Raw genomic sequence first — 20,167 nt, forward strand, 5'->3', positions numbered from 1 at the left:
TCCGGTTCGACCTGGGTTCGACCAGGGTTCGAAAAACCCAGAGTGGGTTCGACCCGGGGTCGAACCCAGTCGAACCCGGGGTCGAACCCAGTCGAACCCGGGCGGACCCAGTCGAACCTGGGCAGCTAGGCGGCCCGTAAAGTCAAAAAACAATGCAAATTTAATTTTTTTTTCAATTCCGCCTTGTAAAAAGTGAAAGTTATAACCTTAAAAAGCAGAAAATTAGACGTCTTAAAAAAACAGAAAACTGATGCACGCCATGGAGTTCCGTGTGGGTTTGAAGGTTGTGATTTGGTGTTGGCGGCGGGGGCGCTGCCCCTCGACCCCGCCCTGTACCGCGACAGGGAGCGCGCCCTGGGCGCTGCCCCGGGACCCTGCGAGGGGCGCTGCCCCTCGACCCCGCAAGGGGCTCTGCCCCTTGACCCCGCTGGGGGCGCTGCCCCCAGACCCCCGCAAGGGGCGCTGCCCCTTGACCCCGTTGGGGGCGCTACCCCCAAACCCCCGCAAGGGGCGCTGCCCCTTGACCCCATTGTGGGCGATGTCGGCAAAATCCAGGTCCTCAGTTTGAAAAATTAAACTTGGATGTTCTTAGTTTGAATCCATTTAATGATCAAACTTTAAATTGTTGAAAGTTGAAACAATGATACTTGAATATTTTATCATTTTGATATTAGACTTGATGTATATGATGCTGTTATGGTATGATCATGATGCTACGATTACAAGTTTATGTTGGTTTTGTTGTTTATATGATGCTATGTGACATGCTAATCTTAATTCATGCTTATAGGTTGCATATATATATAATTTACATGTTTTTGTACTAACGAACCCAAACGAACCCAAACCCCTTTTCAAAATTTTGCCGTACCGGCGTACCGGGTTCTTCGAACCCGAACCGGTACCCGAACCCGAACCGGTAACTTAGTGTAAGATCTTTAAAAAAATTCAGATCATTGGCAAATCTATCCATGCATATGTGTTTTCTCTATAAGCATAAAAAATTATATTTTTCTGTTATAGAAAAAGATAGTTATATACAAATGCAAATTAGTACCTGCTCGCTTAGAGATGTAAACTACTCCCTTAGCTGGAATCAAAATTTGCAAACTAATATCTATAGATTGCATATTATCTAATTGAAAATCATAGTACATTTTCACAAGATCCCGTCTAAATTAGCACGCAGACAAACAATTTTGGCAAAATTGCACAATCATGTGCTGAACTTAAGAAAATTCCTTGTGTGAACTTCAGAAAATTCCTTGAGTTGGCTAATCAATGTGTTGAAAATAAAATGCCAGAGGCATCCTATACATGAACAAAAAACTTTGAATATCTTCCAAATTGGATCTAGTTTACTATAACAATTCGTGTACGAGGTATTTAATCTGTAGCTTCTTGAGCTGCTGGACAGGTATGGAGTGAGGAGTATTCTGTTTGTACATGAACATAATCTGAGCTTTTAAAATGAACAGACCTATTATGTCATATTATCTAAGTTGCCGAATCAGAATCATGGATGTGTACAGGTGGCAGTTTGCTGCTATGGAAATTGTTTTCTGGAGGGGAATGGGGGTGCTGGGTATGTTCATTGAGCTCTACTTACTAATTTGAGTCTAAATTGAGTAAATTATAGTTAGACTCTGAATATCTTCACCATTTGAACACTTTCTCAGTTCTAATGCATGTATTTGAGAACTGTTTCTTATTGTTCCTGAAAAATCTTGGATGGGAAACAACAGAAACAATATGGACAAACAAGTCAAAGATGGAAATATGACTCGTGTTTGACTAAAGGACAAGGATTAGGCTTGAAACTTAAAACAATACAAAAAAATTGTATGGCTGCAAAAAATACAAAAAATAACTCTTTCGATACCAAGCAATTAAAGCCACGAGTGACCATAAATTAATTAATTCTTTACAATTGTAATGCATTCTAAATATTCAAGTTAAATTGTTCTTCTCTTAGACACTGTCATTGCTCCTAGAAATGAAAAAGACAAAAGATAAGGATCCATGAACAATTATGGCACTTAATCAGCATCATTGTCGATGTCTATATTTCATCATGCCTTCTAATGGGATTTTATCTAAACAGTCATTACTTAGGCAAGGCCATGGCAGAGCCTACTATAATTGCCTTCTGCAAGATTATGAGGGATCACATAGCTTGGGATGTGAAAGTCCACCAATAAGCTAGATAATAGCCATGTACATTGAAATGTGGCTATAATAGATGTACAGTGTTCTAATTACAATTGAAGTTTTAGATTGACTCAAAATTCATAAGATTTGAGAAATACTATTTTTGTTCTTGAAATATTTATTTTCCATTCACCCAACACGAAGAAAAATGTGACACCAGTCAACTTTTACTTGTGGCACAGACTCACTTTATCTTCTTCAATGTTTATAGAAAGATATTTCGGATGCAGAGAATGTAGAAAGAAATGAGAATATAGAATCCAACAAAGAATCCAGAAAAAAATATCATACACAATGAAAAAGACAAAGGATCACTTTGAATTAATAAATTTATTTTTATATAAGAAATAAATAAAAACACATAAGATCAAGACTAAATATTCCATAGAATAATCTAATGGAATATCTAAACGAAAAGAAATCAGTCTAAACAAGAGAACATGTACCTGCCCACAAGATTTTCTGATGGTCCCGTACTATAGATAGTGGGTTTTGTGGCCAATACTAACATGGGATTGATTTGTAAAAGATGGCGTAGTTCTTGAACAACAGTTTCTGAAACAACTTGCAAAGATAGAGATTTCCTGAGAAAGCAAATCAAATGAAATTAAGATTTAATAAAAAGTAATATAATTATGTCTGTAGCCTTAAATAATAATGTTTGAGCTTTTGTGCAATCTATCACCAAAATATCCAACAGCAGATTTCTAAAAATGGAAAGATATTAGTAGATTACAGTAAAACAACAAAATGTCAAAAAGCATAAACAATATTTAAGAATAGAAACTATACTCAACAGTAGAAAAAAACAGATTAACAATATTTTATCATTATTTAGTGGTGTAGAGGAATTAGAACTAATCGTAACAACTACACTATGTCATCTTTAAGTACTTGTAAAAATATTTTGGTTCTAGACATGTTACAGAATCTACTTCATGTGCTCCCAAAAGATTTCCATTTTATCTATGATTTTACAGCATATGTTCATGTTGTGACCATTTCACACATCGCCCCATTAAAATGGGGACCCCCTTTTTTTTTTTTGCTTCTGTTTTGCCTGTTCTTCTCTCTGCTTTTAGGGTTTTGAGTAAGTGAGTGAGTTGTTTGGACTAGGGTTAAGCAAAGGGGGTTTCTTTTGGATATTTTCAAGCCGAGTCCAGTCAAATTTTGAAGATTATTAAGCATCCTCCCGAAGATTGCAATTTTTGAAGTAGGATAAGCCTGTCAGAAAGTCAAGTATGTCTCAGGTTAGGTCTAATCAGGATTTTGGGGAAAATTCAAGCTATGTCTAAGTGTTAGCATTTTAATGATGGAATTGTACATTTTTTGTCTGGATAAATTTTGACCAAATTTTTGAAGGCTTGCTAACTGGTCCCTGGCCTTGAAGATGACCTAACCCTGCTTGGTGAAGTGATTGAAGACCTAAATTGTGGGTATTTTGGCTTATAAAGGTGAAATCGCTCCTGTCCCTCTCCCAGGGACCAAGGCGAAAATGTTATTTAGTGCATATTTGTCTCTAACTTCCTTCAATTGTTTTGTGCAGGGTCTCCAAGGGAGGTGATTGGACATGACTTGATGATTTCAAGGATTTTGAAGATTTGAAAATGATGAAATTTGAAGGATTAAGACAAATCGCTCCTGTCCTCCACTGAAGGACTAGGGCGAAATGGTTTGTCAGGGTTATTCTTGGCCTTGATTGGTCAAATTGAAGCATCAAGGGTACAAGGAAGAATGAAGTGAGCATAATGGAGTATCCAGACATAGTTAAAAGCATTGAAAGGTTGAACTTTTTGTCTAGCAAGATGAATTCGCTCCTGTCCCTCACCAAGGGACCAGAGCGATTTTCTTTGTACACACCTTCTTGGACCTTTTTTGGATTTGGGCTCTCGTTCATGGATTGTAAAAAGATGATATCTTCCCCAGCAAAGGAAATTTGAGATGAAAAATGAAAAGATTTGGCCTTGAGGACAAAAGGCGCTCCTGTCCCTCACTGAAGGACCGGAGCTTGAATTCCGAATTTGCATTATCCTTGCAAGATTTAAGTGATTTCGCGATTTGAAGAGGTCAAGGGAAGTGTGTTTTATTCGTTGAATATAACTTGAGTGGCCTACAAAGGAGAGAATCAACCCAAGTTGCAATAGGTGCTCCTGTCCCTCTCCAAGGGACCAGAGCGATTTTCTCACAAGACAAATTTTTGGCAAAGGTAAAGCGAGTTTCAAGTTTGAGATGAATGAAGGAAGGCGTAATCAATCCATTGAAGATAATTTTGAAAGTTAGCAAAACATAAGTGTGCTCATAATTGCCAAGGCGCTCCTGTCCCTCACCAAGGGACCAGGGCGAAAAACACATTATCAAGTCTTCCTTCCTAAATTGGGACGAATCCAGGCCAAGGCACGAGATGGCAATGATATTTAAAGTGCTTCAAGATGGAATGAAGTTGCAAGGACCGCAAAATTTGATGAAAATGGGCTAGGGCGCTCCTGTCCCTCACCAAGGGACCAGAGCGAAATCTTCAAATATGCCTAATAGCCTAACGTTTTGGAATGCTACTTTCGTTTCCAAGACTCAAGATGGAATAAGGAATGATGTTTTATGCCTTGAAGATAATTAGATATTGATGTGGTTAAGAATTTGTGCTATGGACTAAAAATCGCTCCTGTCCTTCACTGGAGGACCAGGGCGATTTCTATAAAATCAACAATTTTCCTCCAAAGCCACGCCAAGACAAGGTGATACAAGATGGGAAATGTCTTTCGAAAATGATGGACAAAGAATTGACCCCAAGAATCAACGATCCTAGGTTCAAATGTAAAAATCGCTCCTGTCCTTCATTGGAGGACCAGGGCGAAAATCCTTGGAAAAGCTCATTTTGTCTTGAGAAAGCGAGTTGGACATGCATAGAATGAACAATAAAGATCATTGCTTACCCCCCAACATGAATTGGCAATTTGGAAGATAAAGACCAAGGACAAAGACAAAAATCGCTCCTGTCCCTCACCAAGGGACCAAGGCGAAAATGCTTTAAGGCAAGCTCCTTCCAAAGATCAAATAAATTACACTCAAAGTTCCAAATGAAAATCCCATTTTGGACGTCCAGGAAGAGATTTTGAACGTGAAAGCAAGGAATACAAGGCCAAAAATGAAAAGGCGCTCCTATCCCTCTCCCAGGGACCAGAGCGAGGTTATTAACAAATTGATATTTTTACCATGCCTAGGCGCCAATGTCCTCTAAAACACATTAAATGCCAATTTCGCTAAAACTCCAAAATATTTTTAAAAAAAATTAAATTGACATTTAATAAAGGCGCATGGCATTTAATAATTAATTTTGGAGCCTTGGAAAATCGTTTTTTTTTTTTTTTTTAATTTATTAATTGAGGCATTTCGAAATTAATTATTATTAATTTAAAGTAAAAAGATAGAGCGCTTGGGGTATCATTTTAATATTTTTATAAAGTCGGCCTCTTCTTTTATTAATTTTTGTTTATTTTTGGCCTATTTTCACCAAGTCGGCCTATGGGAAATGAGGTAGTAAGCGCCTATATAATATTGGTGTTTTGAAACATTTTAATCAATCATTCAATCATTCACTCAAGTGCGATTTGGAGAAGCAAAGAAGGAGTGCGAAATCTGATTTAAGAGGAGCGAATTTTATTGAAGGACAAAGGTGGTAGAATTAATGATTGCGAAGTCTAGAGGAAGAACATTTTGCTAAAGGGAGAGCCTCGACCCACATTTTGCCTAGCGAGCTTGCCTAATTTTGCATCATTTCTTAGAATTAGTTCTCAAGTGGAGGTATGGCAAGATCTTCCTAGTCTCAATGTTGAAATTTTGAATTTTGAATTTCAAATTGCGTAGTTAAATTTAGGAAATGATAATTCAAAGATTTACCATGAAGTTTCCTAAATGTTTAAATTGCAAAATATATTACTCATTATGAAATGTTGTGTAGGTGTCAAGATGGCGACCCCAAAGGCAGGAGCATCCACTAGTCGTCCAGCTCTCATGAAGGAAGATCAAAGGAATGAAGAATTGGAGACCAAGATCGTGTCAAAATGGAGCAACATTGGAGATACCAACTTGGGAAACTTCAGTGTGAAGAAGTTTCGAGAGGTCCCTTACATTGGAAAGCCATCACCTGTCGCAAGGAGAATAATTGAAAGTGGCATTATCAAGGCAGCCGGTTTCCCTCCAACAATCTTGTGCCATGAGCTGATGATCGAGTGCGCCCGCCATTATAACCCACAATCAAGATCAATCGTGTCCAAGGAAGGAAACACTTTGGCTTACCTTTCAGAAGAGGCTATCAGTGAAGCTCTCCATTTACCAGAACATAAAGATATGATTTACAAAAGCTTGGAAGGAGCTAGATCTATGTACGAAGATGATCCAAACACTTGCTTGAGCATTATCAATAAGAATTGGTTACTCAAAAGTCATCCTCGCTTGAGCAAGATTCCCAACACACCACATAGGATCGACTTCCAGGAGGAGTACAGAGATTTGATAACTTTGCTCAATCGAGTTACAGGCGCTCCTCAAGCCTTCTATTTTGAGAAGTGGATGTTCTACTTCATCCAAGTGATAGTTCAAGGGAAAGGAACAATTCATTGGGCTAGAATTATTAGCCATTGCTTGGATGTGCAGTTAAGAAGACTGAAGGCTACCAAATCCTTCCACATGAGTTCATACATCATATATGCCTTGATCAGGAGTTTTGAATATGCAGGATTACCTCACAGAGGAGTGATCGGAAGAGGGCCCGGAGAAGTCAGAGTTTGTGATTCTTATGTCCATTTGCATCATCCACCTAGAAGTGACTACAAGTTAGTCAATGATACCTTCACTATGAACATCACTAGGACATTGCAAGGCGGGATTCACAACCGGTTATCTCAAGATGCACAGGAGCTTGTGAAGAGGTATGATGCTTGGTTCATCCAATTCCAAAAAATTTACATATATTAGAGTTCATGGGTGTCCTTCACCTCCATATATGTTGCCAAGATATCCGACAGACAGGATAGTGTTACTTGAGGTAACTCGACAGTTGGCGGCTTATGCAAAGGCATTCAGACACAGGCATGGAAATGGAATTCCTGTGCCTATCATACAAGGGAATTCAGTTGAGGTATGTCCTAATGCTCTAGCCATGGATGATGCAGAGAAAGAGTTGGCCTTATATTCATTTTCATTCTTTGCCTTGAGAGAGAATTTTGATCCTTATGGATATATAGAAGAAACAGTTGGTAGAAAATACAAGCACGAATTTCAGATAGAGGACTTTTTGATGAATCTCTCAGATGATTTAGAAGTGAAAAGAAAGATGCATTCCAGGTTACCTTTGGATTTCATCAGGAAATGCAAAGTTTACAGAGTGGCTGATCAAGCTCAGGACAGTGGCAGACATCTCCAATCATCTTATGACCGAGAAGACAAAGCAGTGAAGATAGATTGGAATGAACTTGAGGTTTTTGACTTAAAAGCTTTGATGGCTCCAGTTTTGTCTTGTACTCGCAAATGGGTTGATGTGCAACATCAAAAGTTGAGAGAACAGAACATGCCTATGACTTTTACTTTGGAAGAAAGACCAGGGGAAGGAGGTACAAGTGTAAGTGAAGGCAATCCTCATCCTAGAAGCACAAGTGAAGGTAATCTTCGAAGTGCAAGTGAAGGCAATCCCCATCCTAGAGGTGCGAAGAGGAAAGAGAGACCTGAGAAAAGAGAACCCTCCAAGAAGAAACAAGAGGCCAATCGAGATCGCTCATCTGGTACATCTTCTCGACATGAAAAAAGGACAAGTCAGAATGTAGGACAAGAGAAGAGGGTACCTGAAGTTGAGGAATCGATGGAATCAATGGTACAGAATGATACACACGAAGAAGGGCAGGCGTCTCAACGTTCATCAAGTCAATCTCCTCAAGTTAATGAGCTACATGAAGACAAGAATAATGATGTAGTGACATCTCCTCTCCGAGAAGAAGAACCGTTGCCTAAAGAGATACAAGTTAGAGAGACAAGATCCGCCATTCCAGATTGGTTGAAAGAGAGGCTAACAAGGGTGATTGTGATCGAAGATGAAGATAATGTAATTGACTTAGAGAGCCTTGTAGGAAATTCTCAGGGAGTAACAGAAAGGAAGAAGGCCACCAAGATGTCCAAGATGATCAGAGATGAGACAGGGTCCAGGAAGTTACAGATAGCTACACCGGCAGTGGACAAGTATGAAGGTGAAATCCTTGCAGAAGAGTATGATGTAGAAACATTTGAGCTTGGTCCACTCACCGCCGAGCAGACACTAGATGAGGCAACTGATTCATTTGAGGCACTTAAAGACAAGCTTAAAGAAGAAATGGAAAAGAATAGAAAGCTTGAGAGAGAGGTCGGTGCTTGGAGAGGCTACTTTAGCCATCTCAATCAGCCTTTGGGACGTCAAGATCCAGCAGTGTCTCCTGTGCAAGCACTTCACCTTGAATCAGTTGGTGAGGCAGAAAGAGTTAAGAGCTTGGTCCAGCTTATGAGCTCTTGGATTGACAAATCTCATACTGTTGCCATTGAGTTCGCAACAAGAATGATGCAGACCACCCATCGAGCTATCCAGGTCCTTGAGATCATTCACAACCTAATGATAACAGTAGCCGCCTTTGCCCACACTAGAGATGTTATCATTCCTGTTCTGCAAGTAATCAAGCAAACACCAAGGAAGATCCTAGCACAAGAAAAGATAATGATGGAGGAGCTCATAATTTACTCCAGTGGTCAACTTTACTCCAGGTGAAGGAAGTTCTTTTCGAAGACATTAGCACCAAATGCAATCAAGTTGAGGAGGTCATCCATCCAATTCAGGACAAGGTGTTTGAGGTGTTATGTTCTATTCTTGGCAGAAGGATTGAAGATGAGACAGATGTGAATCTTCAAGAGTTGGAGGAGAAGGTCAAGGTCATCTTTTGCAAAGATGAGAATGTTATCACAGATGAGCAAAGGGATCAAATGTTCGCTACTATGCTCCTGATTGAGAAAATCAAAGAACTCGAACCTGGATGGGATGTAGCTCTTCTCAAGGCCTTCGATCAGGTCATCCACTTGGAAGAACGAATGAGGAATCTTCCAGAGATTCCTATTGCTGAGATTGAAGGAATTGTGTCCAGATTCATTGCATATGCTAAGAAGGAGCATTGGAAAGGGAACAAGGTTCTAGAAGAGAAGTTGTTATAGATGATGTGGCACCTTAATTATCATTGGTCTATGTTTCCTAGATTTTTGTGCCAATTAAATATTTGGCTATGCATTTAATATTGTTCAATAAAAGGGGAACTTTTTGTAATAAACCCTAATTAGGGTTTAGGTGTCAGAATCTCAGCCGTTGATCTTCTTTTGATCCGGGCCGTTCATTGTAATTGAGGATGCTATATATACCCTCATTCATTTTCATTTTGTCATTAGAAAATGAGAGATTAGAGAGAGTAAGTTAGAAATTAGAAGATTAGAGCGTTGAAGACAGAATTTTAAGCAATTGTTGTCTATTTTTGGCTTTGAGATCAATAAAATATTGAAGTTATGGTGTTTTATTGCAATTCTTGTGGCTACTTTCATGGTTGCTTACTTTCTTGAATCATTCTTGGTCGAAGTAGTATTTAAATTTGAAGGACTAAGTGTTGGGCTTGATCTTTGGTGAGATTCACGTTCCAAACTACTAGCTTCTTACCGACTGTAAGAACGCCTTGTGTGGTCAACTGGAGATATTTGGATTACTTAAACCTTCAATCATCATTGAACTATTGATATGTACCTTCATGGTAGTGTCTATGATCCTTGATGAATTGGAAAATCATTAAGTCACCTTAGAAGATCGCATCAATTTCAGTTGAGTTGTTGTGTTTTGGCAATATTGAAATTGGTAGAATCTTGCCAAATCTAGCCTACATTGAGTCATTCTTAAGATTAGATTAGAATTCATCCCTTGCAAACCCTACCTTTGATCTTTTTGAGAACTTGTTAGTTTTAGGAAATCTTATTCCTGCAGCTCGGAAAACGTAAGGCCCCTTGATGAAACAGCATTCACAACGACCACTGGTGCTTATCCACGCGTAGAGACCCTACATCAAAGAACCTTGGAGTCATCCTGATTGATCCTTTTTTTGCGACATCTTCAGCAATCAGAGGCTTTATTCAAGAGAGGATAAGGTACCCTTGGGTATTTTATTCTGTGTTTGATTGTGTACAAAATACACGTCAACAGTTTAGTATCAGCTTCTAACACATGGTCATCAAGCAAATCCAATGGAGTTTGGAGCTCAAATTCAGGCAAAAGATTTAGATATAGCAATCTACCATTTTTTTCTGTATCTTGTTTGACAGTTGACCATTTGAGCAGCTTTGCATCACTATTCTATATTTATATTTCTTTGTTGTCCAACATTTCTTTCTTACAATAGTTTCACCACCCCATGTATATTATACATTGCACATGTAAAATTAATAGGAATCATCATATTGCTTTTCATTGAGAGTATCACTGGCATTAGCTAATTTGTTGGAAGGAGAAGCAGTGTTGGTGCTGCTCCTACTAGCTGCACCATGCGAATGACACTCTGAACTAGCTTCATGGCCATCAGCCTTAATTGAGATTGACAAAAGCTGTTGCTTAGGGTTAAGAAGTTTGTTTTATTCTATTTTTTATTAAAAAATTATTACTTTTTTGGGTCCTAGGTGGATTCTCCTTGGGTTGCCCTGAGGTCTTCCAAGGTCCTTTTGTGGGCCTTCAGATTCAATCTGGGTATGTTGAGATGTATTTGGGCTGAATCTACAGTCCGAGGGCAAGAATTTGGATGAAACCATGCAAGATGTAGACTAGGCTGAAAACTTAGTTCCATTTTGGCCAAGCTTACCACAGACCTTGGTTGATCTAGATCAAAATTAATACAAAAAGAACTTAGGGGCAATTTGATCATAGACATGCAACTGATAATTTAATTTGCATAGGTATCCAAGAGTTGATTACCAATCAACTGTTTTTGTTGATCATCAATTTTACAAATGTTGTATGCACATATTAATAGCTGGTTACTCTTAGCATGTCCTTAAAGTTAAAACAAGGCATGTTTTCTCAACATTGACATTTGGTTATTACCTTTTAACTGTATTCAGTAAACAAATCACTATATTTTAGCATACCCTTGATATCCATATGAATGTTACGCTATTGTTTTTATTCTTTTAAGAACATTCCAAATCATTACTTTTCTTAATCCAAATATAGAAAGTAAAGGGCACGAAAGGTTGAATGCAGTTCATAGTTATATCAATATGTCTTATTATATTAATTGGATGAAGCCATGCAGTGGATGCAAATGAATATTTCTAGAAGATTAATATAAACCATATTGATTTACTTTTAGCATTTGGCAGTTGCCATTGAATTATTGATTATCAGTAACATATTGTATTTTGTACCATTTGTGCAAATTACACATACACAATATGGATGACCAAACTTAGATATGACTATTCAAGCTGCTCACCCCCATCTAACATTGAAACTCTAGCAAAAGTTATTAAACAACTTCAAAGGGAAAGGCAAAGATGGCCTAAGGCAGTTGGGAAAACAGCCGAACCAACCTCCACACCTAAACCAACTTCCAACCCAAAACCAACACCTAAGAACCTGTTGTGACCTTTTCACACATCGCCCCATTGCAAGTGGGGACCCCCTTCTTTTTAGGCCCCTTCGGTCTTTTGGCTTTGTTTTTTGGGTCTTTTCGCAACAGTCTCTCCAGTCTCTTTGCTTTGCGAGTGTTCCGGGGTCAAATTGATTAAGTTTGCTTTTCGTTTGGGTGAATTTGATGAAGTCTAGGGCTTGTTTTGTCAATTTTAGGGTTTTTGCCTTTAGTCCTAGATTTTAGGGGTTTCTATTAGGGTTTTGGAAAAACTGAACATGGAACTATAGTCAAGACCCTTTAAGGAGCCTCCCAGTAAAATTTGAGCGAAAACGGAGCAACTTTCTATTTTTAGAAAGTTCCTATTTTTTAAGGATTTTACTGAGTCCCAGAATGTCTTCATTTTGGCAAAAATCAAACTTACTATTTTTCGTAATTTCTATTTTTAGTACGTTTCTATTTATAGTAAGTCATTCCTGTGTCTTGTTTTGGGGTCTAACGCTGATGTTCTGAAAGTTTCTATTTTTGGAAATTTTATTTCTAACAAGACCATTCAAGCAAGCAATGAAGATCAAGCATTCACGACTACTTCTAAATCCGGAAGGTTTGAAAAGCAGATAGAATTAGTCAAAATTGGCTAAGTATTGGAAGCCCATTCCTGAAGTGGAAAGCTCGAGAAATTTGTCTGTCCGAGAAATCACATCAAATCCATATATGGTAGCCTGATCCGGAAGAGGCCCAAAAATTCACCAAAATGAAGGAGACATGGAGGAATAAAGAAAAAACCAAGAATTCCTCTTTCATGGTCAAAATCCGCCCAAAGCCAGGTTAGGGCACCAAAATGAAGTCTCCATGGATAGCATGGAATTGCCAAATTCCTCCTCACCACCAAAGGCGCCAGAATGAGGTCAACATGGAAAGTTTGAAAAATTGTGAATTCCTTCACCTCAGTCAAATTCCGCCCTACTCCTTAGGAGGGCGCTAAATAGGAGAAAGCATGTAAGCAAGGACAAATAGAGAATTCCATGACAAGGTCAAAAAACCACCCAAGAAGGTCATAGGGCGCCAACTTCAAGGGATGATGGATAATTCAAACAAAGTATGAATTCCTCCTTCAGTGTGAAATTTCGCCCTAGCACTGTGGAGGGCACCAAAATGGAGTCAACAGGGAAAATTTGGAATTCATTGAATTCCTTGACCAAAGGGAAATAACACCCTAGGGAATAGTAGGGCACCAAATGGAGGGGATGAAGGAAAATGTTAAAAATCATGAATTTCTCCCTCAATGAAGAATAGTGCCTAGTAGTGAAGGAGGACACCAAAACACAAAGGGCATGGAAAAATGGAGAAAGTTTGAAATTCCATGGCAGGGAAGAATCAATGCTCTGGTCAAGGAAAGGCATTAAAATGCCTAGGCCTTGGAAAATGTGTAAAGGATGAATTCCTTCATCAAGCCAGTTCAACGCCCAAGTTCAAAGACAGGAAAGGAAGGTTTAAATGATGATGAAATTTCTACTCCAAGATGATTTCACGCTCAAAAGATACTGGAAGACTCCCATGGCCAAGGATGAAATGATGAATTCCACCATGCAAAATGAATTCCATGCTCAAGCCGAAAAACTAAGGAATTTGTCTAACACATGAAAATTTCTAAGGCAAGGAAGGAATCAGGGATGAACTGAATAAGAAATTTTCCCCCGAGAAAAATTTTGAAAAATCCATTCTCAAGCATCAAATCACATCCAAATTTCAAAAAAATTTAAAGATTTGGATTCATAGGAGAATTCTCTCCCTCCTGGACTTGAAACCCTAATTTGTGGAAAATTCCTAAAAAATAGGAGATGGTGGAAAATCATTAAAAATCTCCTCCAAAGCAAGGAAAGTTCGAAAAACTTTAAGAAAATTCGTCATGGATCAAATTGTTCTCTCCTGAAGTTTTCTCTCTCCAAAGGTTTCTTGCCAAGTGGCAGCCGGGTCAACGCATGAAGAATTAATGGAGCATCTTTTGCATGTAGCCGTCACATTTAAGGCATTATGGCAGATTCTTTTTGCATGTAGCCATCACGTTCAGGAGATGATGGTGCATTTATGGCATCATGGGGCGATTTTGCATGGAGGCATATTTATTGCATTTATGATTTATTGGGCGAGCTTGATGGATGATGGTGCATTCAATGCACAATGGACGCCATTTTTGGCAGGAATGTAATTAATTGTAACAGGATTGTAATTAATTATATATGGGCATAATGGGAATTTATTGTTGATTCCCACCTTGTTGCATTGTGTGGGGAATCTTTCAGGGAGAAACCCTAATTAGGGTTTGCATGTTATCATGGCTTGAGGCCTATATAAAGAGGTGACCCCCCTCATTTGTAACAAGAGGGAGATTTGTATGAAATTGTTGCGATAAGTTTTTGAAATAATAACAGTGAAACATTGTTCTCTGATGGTGTCCACTTAAGTTATTTTTCAAAACTTGCATGGTTTCACCTTCCTCACTTAGAGTAGAATTTTATTTTCTCAGTCGTTAGATAAAGTGCTTTGATTTCAATGGAGAATGTAATGGTGTTTGATGAATTCCCATGGTTCATACCTTTTGCATCTTGCTGATTATAAGTTGCAGTGTAAAGTTAGCCCGAACCCCTAAATTTATGCTAAGTTCGATTGTGAATAGTCGTTTGGATTGCGCCATGTTGGGTATTCAAATGCATTTTCTCAATGTGAAAATCCTTCAACATCCTCAGAAGATTGCATCGGTTCTTGCGGAGTAGTTGTTGATCTTGGTGAAGCAAAGCTTGGTTTATTTGGAATTTGTCCACTGAAGCATTAATTGTTGATATCACTGCCCTTAGGAGTAGATTTAGATCCTTCTAAACCCTTTTCCCCTTTATTTTCAGTTCATTTTAGTCCGTTTGAAGCAGCAGCATCGCAAAATTGCCATATTCGATGATGGAGTTCCAACCACAACAAAGAAGTGAAAGAATGATGCAAACGTAAGGCCCCTTGGATTACCAGCAATCACATCAGCCAACTGAGTCACGTTCGTAGCATAAAGGAACCTTGGAGTCGATTGTTTGAACTTCTTGCAATCTTAGCATGCAATCGCACTTTGATCAAGAGAGAGTGAAGTGACCATAAGGCAACTTTATTCTGTGTTCGACGTAGTCATAAAAAACACGTCAACATAACCCTCTTGAGAAAAGGGTTGTACTGGAAGACCCAAAAAGCCATTGAGTACCAACCCCGGGATTTAGAATTGACACTTTTCCTGATTTTGATGGACAAGAAGAGCCCATCATAGGCGATGATAGCAGCTCTTGGATAGAGCTTGTGGTTTTGTAAATACTAAATAATGATGTAATTAAACATTTTGAAGTGATGAAAAAGTTAAAATTTTGTTGTGCATGTAAATATTTTGTTATTTAATTTCCGGTAGAAATGAGATGAAAAGTAAATCTGAAATGGAATAATTTGACAATTCCAGGAACCAAAACCTATAAGTATGGAGAATACTAGGGATGACATCAAAGGGTTTGGACCCACAGACACTCCGATGGCAACATTAGACCAACTCCTTACTATGATGATGAAACACAAACCAAACTCCATAACCTGGAGCAGCAAGTTGGGGGTCAAAATGAGACTAGGGAAGAGGAACAAGAGTCTCAGTATAGGAAAAACTTTAGTAGGCGCGAGCATACCACTCAATGAGCACCGAGAGGAAAACTCAGATAGCCAGTATTATAACTGATGACATGAAGAAAGGCCCCCTAAGTTTGACGGCTCAATGTCGGGAAATGATGTCGGAGCCTAGTTGATAGAAATGGAAAAATACTTTGAAATCCAAGATTACATAGAAAACATGAAGCCCGTGTGGGAGGCCTACTAATTGACTGGAGAGGCAGCCAATTGGTGGGAGAATGAAAACACCGAGCTACGCCTGAGATCAGATGAAATAGCATGGGATTAGTTTGTAGGAATTTTAAAGCAGAGATGGCTACCCCAACTATTCTTTGATAAAAAACTGACAGATTTCCAAGATCTAAGGCAAGGGGAACTCTCAATCAATGAATATTAGGAAAATTTCACCTGACTGTTACAATACGTACCCCAGTTCCAAGCGGATAAAAGATACCGAATCAAAAGAATTATTATGGGCCTTAACAACCGCATCAGTAGAGCGGTGGACGTCCTTGCACCTACTACCATGGACAAGGTTTACAAGAAGGTAGAGGCTCGAGAAAGATGATGCTATCAAAGACAAAAATTGGAAAATCATTAGATGGACACAATCTTCACAACCCTTCAAGACGAAGGGAGAGCAATATGACTTGGACAAGAAAAATGATAAGGGGTACAAAGATAATAGGAAGGATGCCAGAAAGGGTAGGAAAGGTTTTAACAACTCCAAGAAGGAAGAGGAATCATCTAATAAGGGTACAGTCAAAGAAACGGGACTCACCCGGACTTGCCCAAACTCAATGAGTCTGGGTCCGAGTCTAGCGAGCTCGAACTCGAACTCGGCCGAGTCCAGGGGGCGAACTCGCCCAACTCGGCGAGTCCCGTGCCTGGGACTCGGCCGACCGTTGGGCTTTAAAAAAAGCCAAAAAAAAACATTTATTAAAGTTTTTTTAACTTCTTCTGTTTTGTTATTTATCCTCCAACCCTAAAAGTGAACTTCATTTCATTCATTTGGCAAAATAGGAGGAGAAAAGTGAGTTGTGAAGAAAAACAAGGGTGCATTGAAGAAAAACCAGCAAGGAGGAAGCTCAAGATTTCTTCCATTTATCACATTATGTGATAAATGGAAGAAATCTTGAGCTTCCTTTGGCCCTGTTTGTTCTCCCACATTTCATTAATTCTAAGCCAACCTTACCCTTGAGATTCTTCATTTTCACATGTCTAGCTAGAGTTCTTCCAAGCCAGCCGACCTTATCCTCCTAACTCCCCCTATTAGACATGGTGCAAACCATATTCAAGGCATAAGGCATACCTTAGGAAGGCAAGCACACACATGAAGTTATCATGCTGAAAATATGCATACACATAAGATATGAAGCATAGACATAAATACACACGAAGCGTAGGCATGAAGCATCCACATAAGACATGCAAGAAGTAATACACATAAATACATGTAAGTCATGAAGTATACATGTCAGACATGTAAGGTATGAAGCAATACATGTAGGACACATAGCATAAGATACAAGTAATACATTAGAAAGGTATAAATGGAGTAAGCACACTGTAAACCATCATTGATGAAGCAAAAAACAAAGACACTTATGATACGAAGCATTGAGACAAAAGCATACATGTGAAAGGCATATAAAGCACAGATAGAGAGAACATGCAGAAAACACATTGGGCATGAATCCAACACATCAAGGATGAAGCATACACACGAATACATAAGGCATGAGTCATACACACGAATACACAGAAGTTGTAAAGCATGAAGTATACAAATAAGGCATGATTCACCATGAATGCATGGTAAAGCATGAAGTATACACACGTAAGGTATGAATACATGTAATGTGTAAAGCATGAAGTATACACATTAATATATGTAAAGCATGAATCGTACACATTAATACATGCAAAGAAGTATACACATGAATACGCTTAAGGCATGAATCATACATGTGAATACACATAGCTCATACAACATTAAGTATACACATGAATACACTTAGGCATGAAGCATACATGAGAATGCATGTAGCACGTAAAGCATGAAGTATATATATGAATACACTTAAGGAATGAAGCATACACATAAAGCTTGAAGCAATATACATAAATGAAGCATTCATGTAAAACATGAATCAATATACATAAATACACACAAGACATGAAGCATACATGTAAGGCATGAGGTATAAATACATGCAAGGCATGAAGCCATATAAATACATGCCTGGCATCAAGCATACATTTAAAAAGGCACACACATATAGAAGTGCAATGTTGGCCTATTTGATTTTAATTCACTTAAGGCGTCCTAATTGTATGGTCGTTAAGTAGGTTTGTCTCGCAAGTTGGCACAATCAAGACTCTGATACCATTTGTAATGTCCCCTTTCGAATTTACCCTATATTTTGCCATAGAATCACTATTGCAATAAAGCAAGAGATGAGTTAGGTTTAGGGTTATATCTTTAACAAGTAAAATATCTCTTTTAAACAATATAAGCCTTGATTTAGACCTTGCAACCATAACCAAGGAAATTCATATATAGATACTTCAATTATTAAGGTTAGATAATAACATATAATAAACTCAAATCAATATATAGACAATATCTATATCACTCCCTACTATTAAAACCAGAGAAACAACACTTGCCCAAACTCAGCGAGTCCAGGTCCGAGTCATGCCCCCCGAGTCTGGCGAGCTCAGACTCGGACTCGGCCAAGTCCAGGGGGCGAACTCGCCAGACTCACCGAGTTGGCGAGTTTGGCATAAACTCGGCGAGTCCCGTGCCTGGGACTCGGCCGGCCGGTTGGGCTTTAAAAAAGCCAAAAAAAAACATTTATTAAAGTTTTTTTAACTTCTTTTTTTTTTGTTGTTTATCCTCCAACCCTAAAAGTGAAATTCAATTCATTCATTTGGCAAAATAGGGGGAGAAAAGTGAGTTGTGAAGAAAAACAAGGGTGCATTGTGTTGGGTTTCAAATCAACAAATTGGATAGGTTCTAAGGAAATGCCAACTCCTATGATCAAACCCTCCAATTGACTTGGCCATCTTGTAGAGTGAACCTATTTGGTTACTGGCTCTCTCACTTTAGGCTTTGCAGGACCTAGGCAGGTATACCTATTCACTAGTTGTTTTCAATGACCAGTGCCTTTTATAGCAGATTAAGTATCTTGATCTGGTTTCCTCCTACCTTAGAATGGCATAAGTTCCTAGGATGGAGATATAGCAGATGAGTTCAAGATTGTTGTTGTAGAAGCTATTCGATCTATGTATACACTACTGCCTACCTACTCTATGTTTCCTACTCAATTACTCCTATTGCTTTAAAATAACATATGATGAATATAGTGATAAGTGTAATTTGTAAATGGCCAGTGCCTTCTTTGCTGTTTGGGCTACAGAGTCTTTATATTTTCTTAGGACTTACTGTGCGAACTTGTGAGACAATTTTTAAACCCACCCCTTTATGGATTTGTCAGTTACTATTTCTTATGAGATCAATTGAATGCCTATATCATGAGTTGCTTGAATGAATTTGACCCTACCTTTAAGGGACCATCCAAGTAAGCACTGCAAAGAACAATTACAATTTGCAAGCAGAACTTTTATTTCAACCTTATAACATACAACATAAATCTCACTCAAAGAATATGAATAACCTTATCTCCTTTAGATAATATCACAAGCGACTGCCAATAACAAAATGAAATAATCCACAGCACATATGCAAAGAAAAAACGACTGATCATATTATGTATTCCATCAAAACTCGTATAACAGAAAACTTACAGGCTGCCATACATTACTGTCTTGTTCCTCCGATATCTCTTGAAAAAATATTACAAGAAACCATCTCTCATATATATATGAGAGCAAATGTTATTTACGAAAAGACGTGTCTTTTCGAAATACTAATTGTCAATTTGAACATTTCTAACAAACTTAAGTAAAAAGGGATTAAGAATCCCTAAATGATGAATATAATCATCCTCTTTAAAGGTCTTGATCTTGATGCTCTGTTTCTTTAATTCTTCTCCCTGTGAAAGGTATCCGAATATCATCTGGTTGACGGTAGGGGCCATGTCTTTGCTTCGATCCAATTTTGACAGACCCCGATCCTTGATGCTTATAAGTTCATTCCGCCAATCTTCCATAGACATTACTTCTCCTTCTTTATAAATCGAGGGCATTCCAATAGGGCTCCCATCATCCAATTCTTGAAGATCTCTTTTTAGCGCACCCTCGTATTTAACATGATTTTCCATATACGAAGTTCCTTCTGTTTTCTCCTCTATTGTCATTATATCAACATTGCTTATTACTTCATTCAATCGTGCTTTTAACCTCTCATGCTCTCTTAATGCCTTTATGGTTCCAGTGCACACCCTCCAATAATGTTCAACATGTATAAGCATGGTGTTGAATCGGTGTTCAATGATATCATTAACCAATCTATCCATTTTTTGTTGGATATTATTTACCTGTTTGGTAGCCTTATCCACTTGATACTTCCAATACAAAACATCAGAAACATCATCCAAGCTCTGTCCTGTGGGATATGAAGCATATTCACTTAAAGGAGTTCCCGT

At 38.4% G+C, this 20,167-nt stretch overlaps 1 protein-coding gene across 3 annotated transcripts in view; it reads right to left on the bottom strand.

The window, feature by feature from the left end:
* Positions 1–20,167, bottom strand: part of LOC131044523 (DNA repair protein XRCC2 homolog) — a 120,150-nt gene that overhangs the window by 11,211 nt on the left and 88,772 nt on the right. For all 3 annotated transcript variants that reach the window (XR_009105686.2, XM_057977868.2, XM_057977867.2), the window contains one exon: positions 2,658–2,795. Coding sequence is in view for 2 of the 3 variants with exons in the window: in XM_057977868.2 (XP_057833851.1) it covers positions 2,658–2,795 (138 nt within the window). In the remaining variant the exon portion in view is untranslated. The remainder of the gene's footprint in view (positions 1–2,657; positions 2,796–20,167) is intronic.

This window comes from Cryptomeria japonica, chromosome 9 (genome assembly GCF_030272615.1).
Source record: "Cryptomeria japonica chromosome 9, Sugi_1.0, whole genome shotgun sequence".
Classification (NCBI taxonomy): domain Eukaryota; kingdom Viridiplantae; phylum Streptophyta; class Pinopsida; order Cupressales; family Cupressaceae; genus Cryptomeria; species Cryptomeria japonica.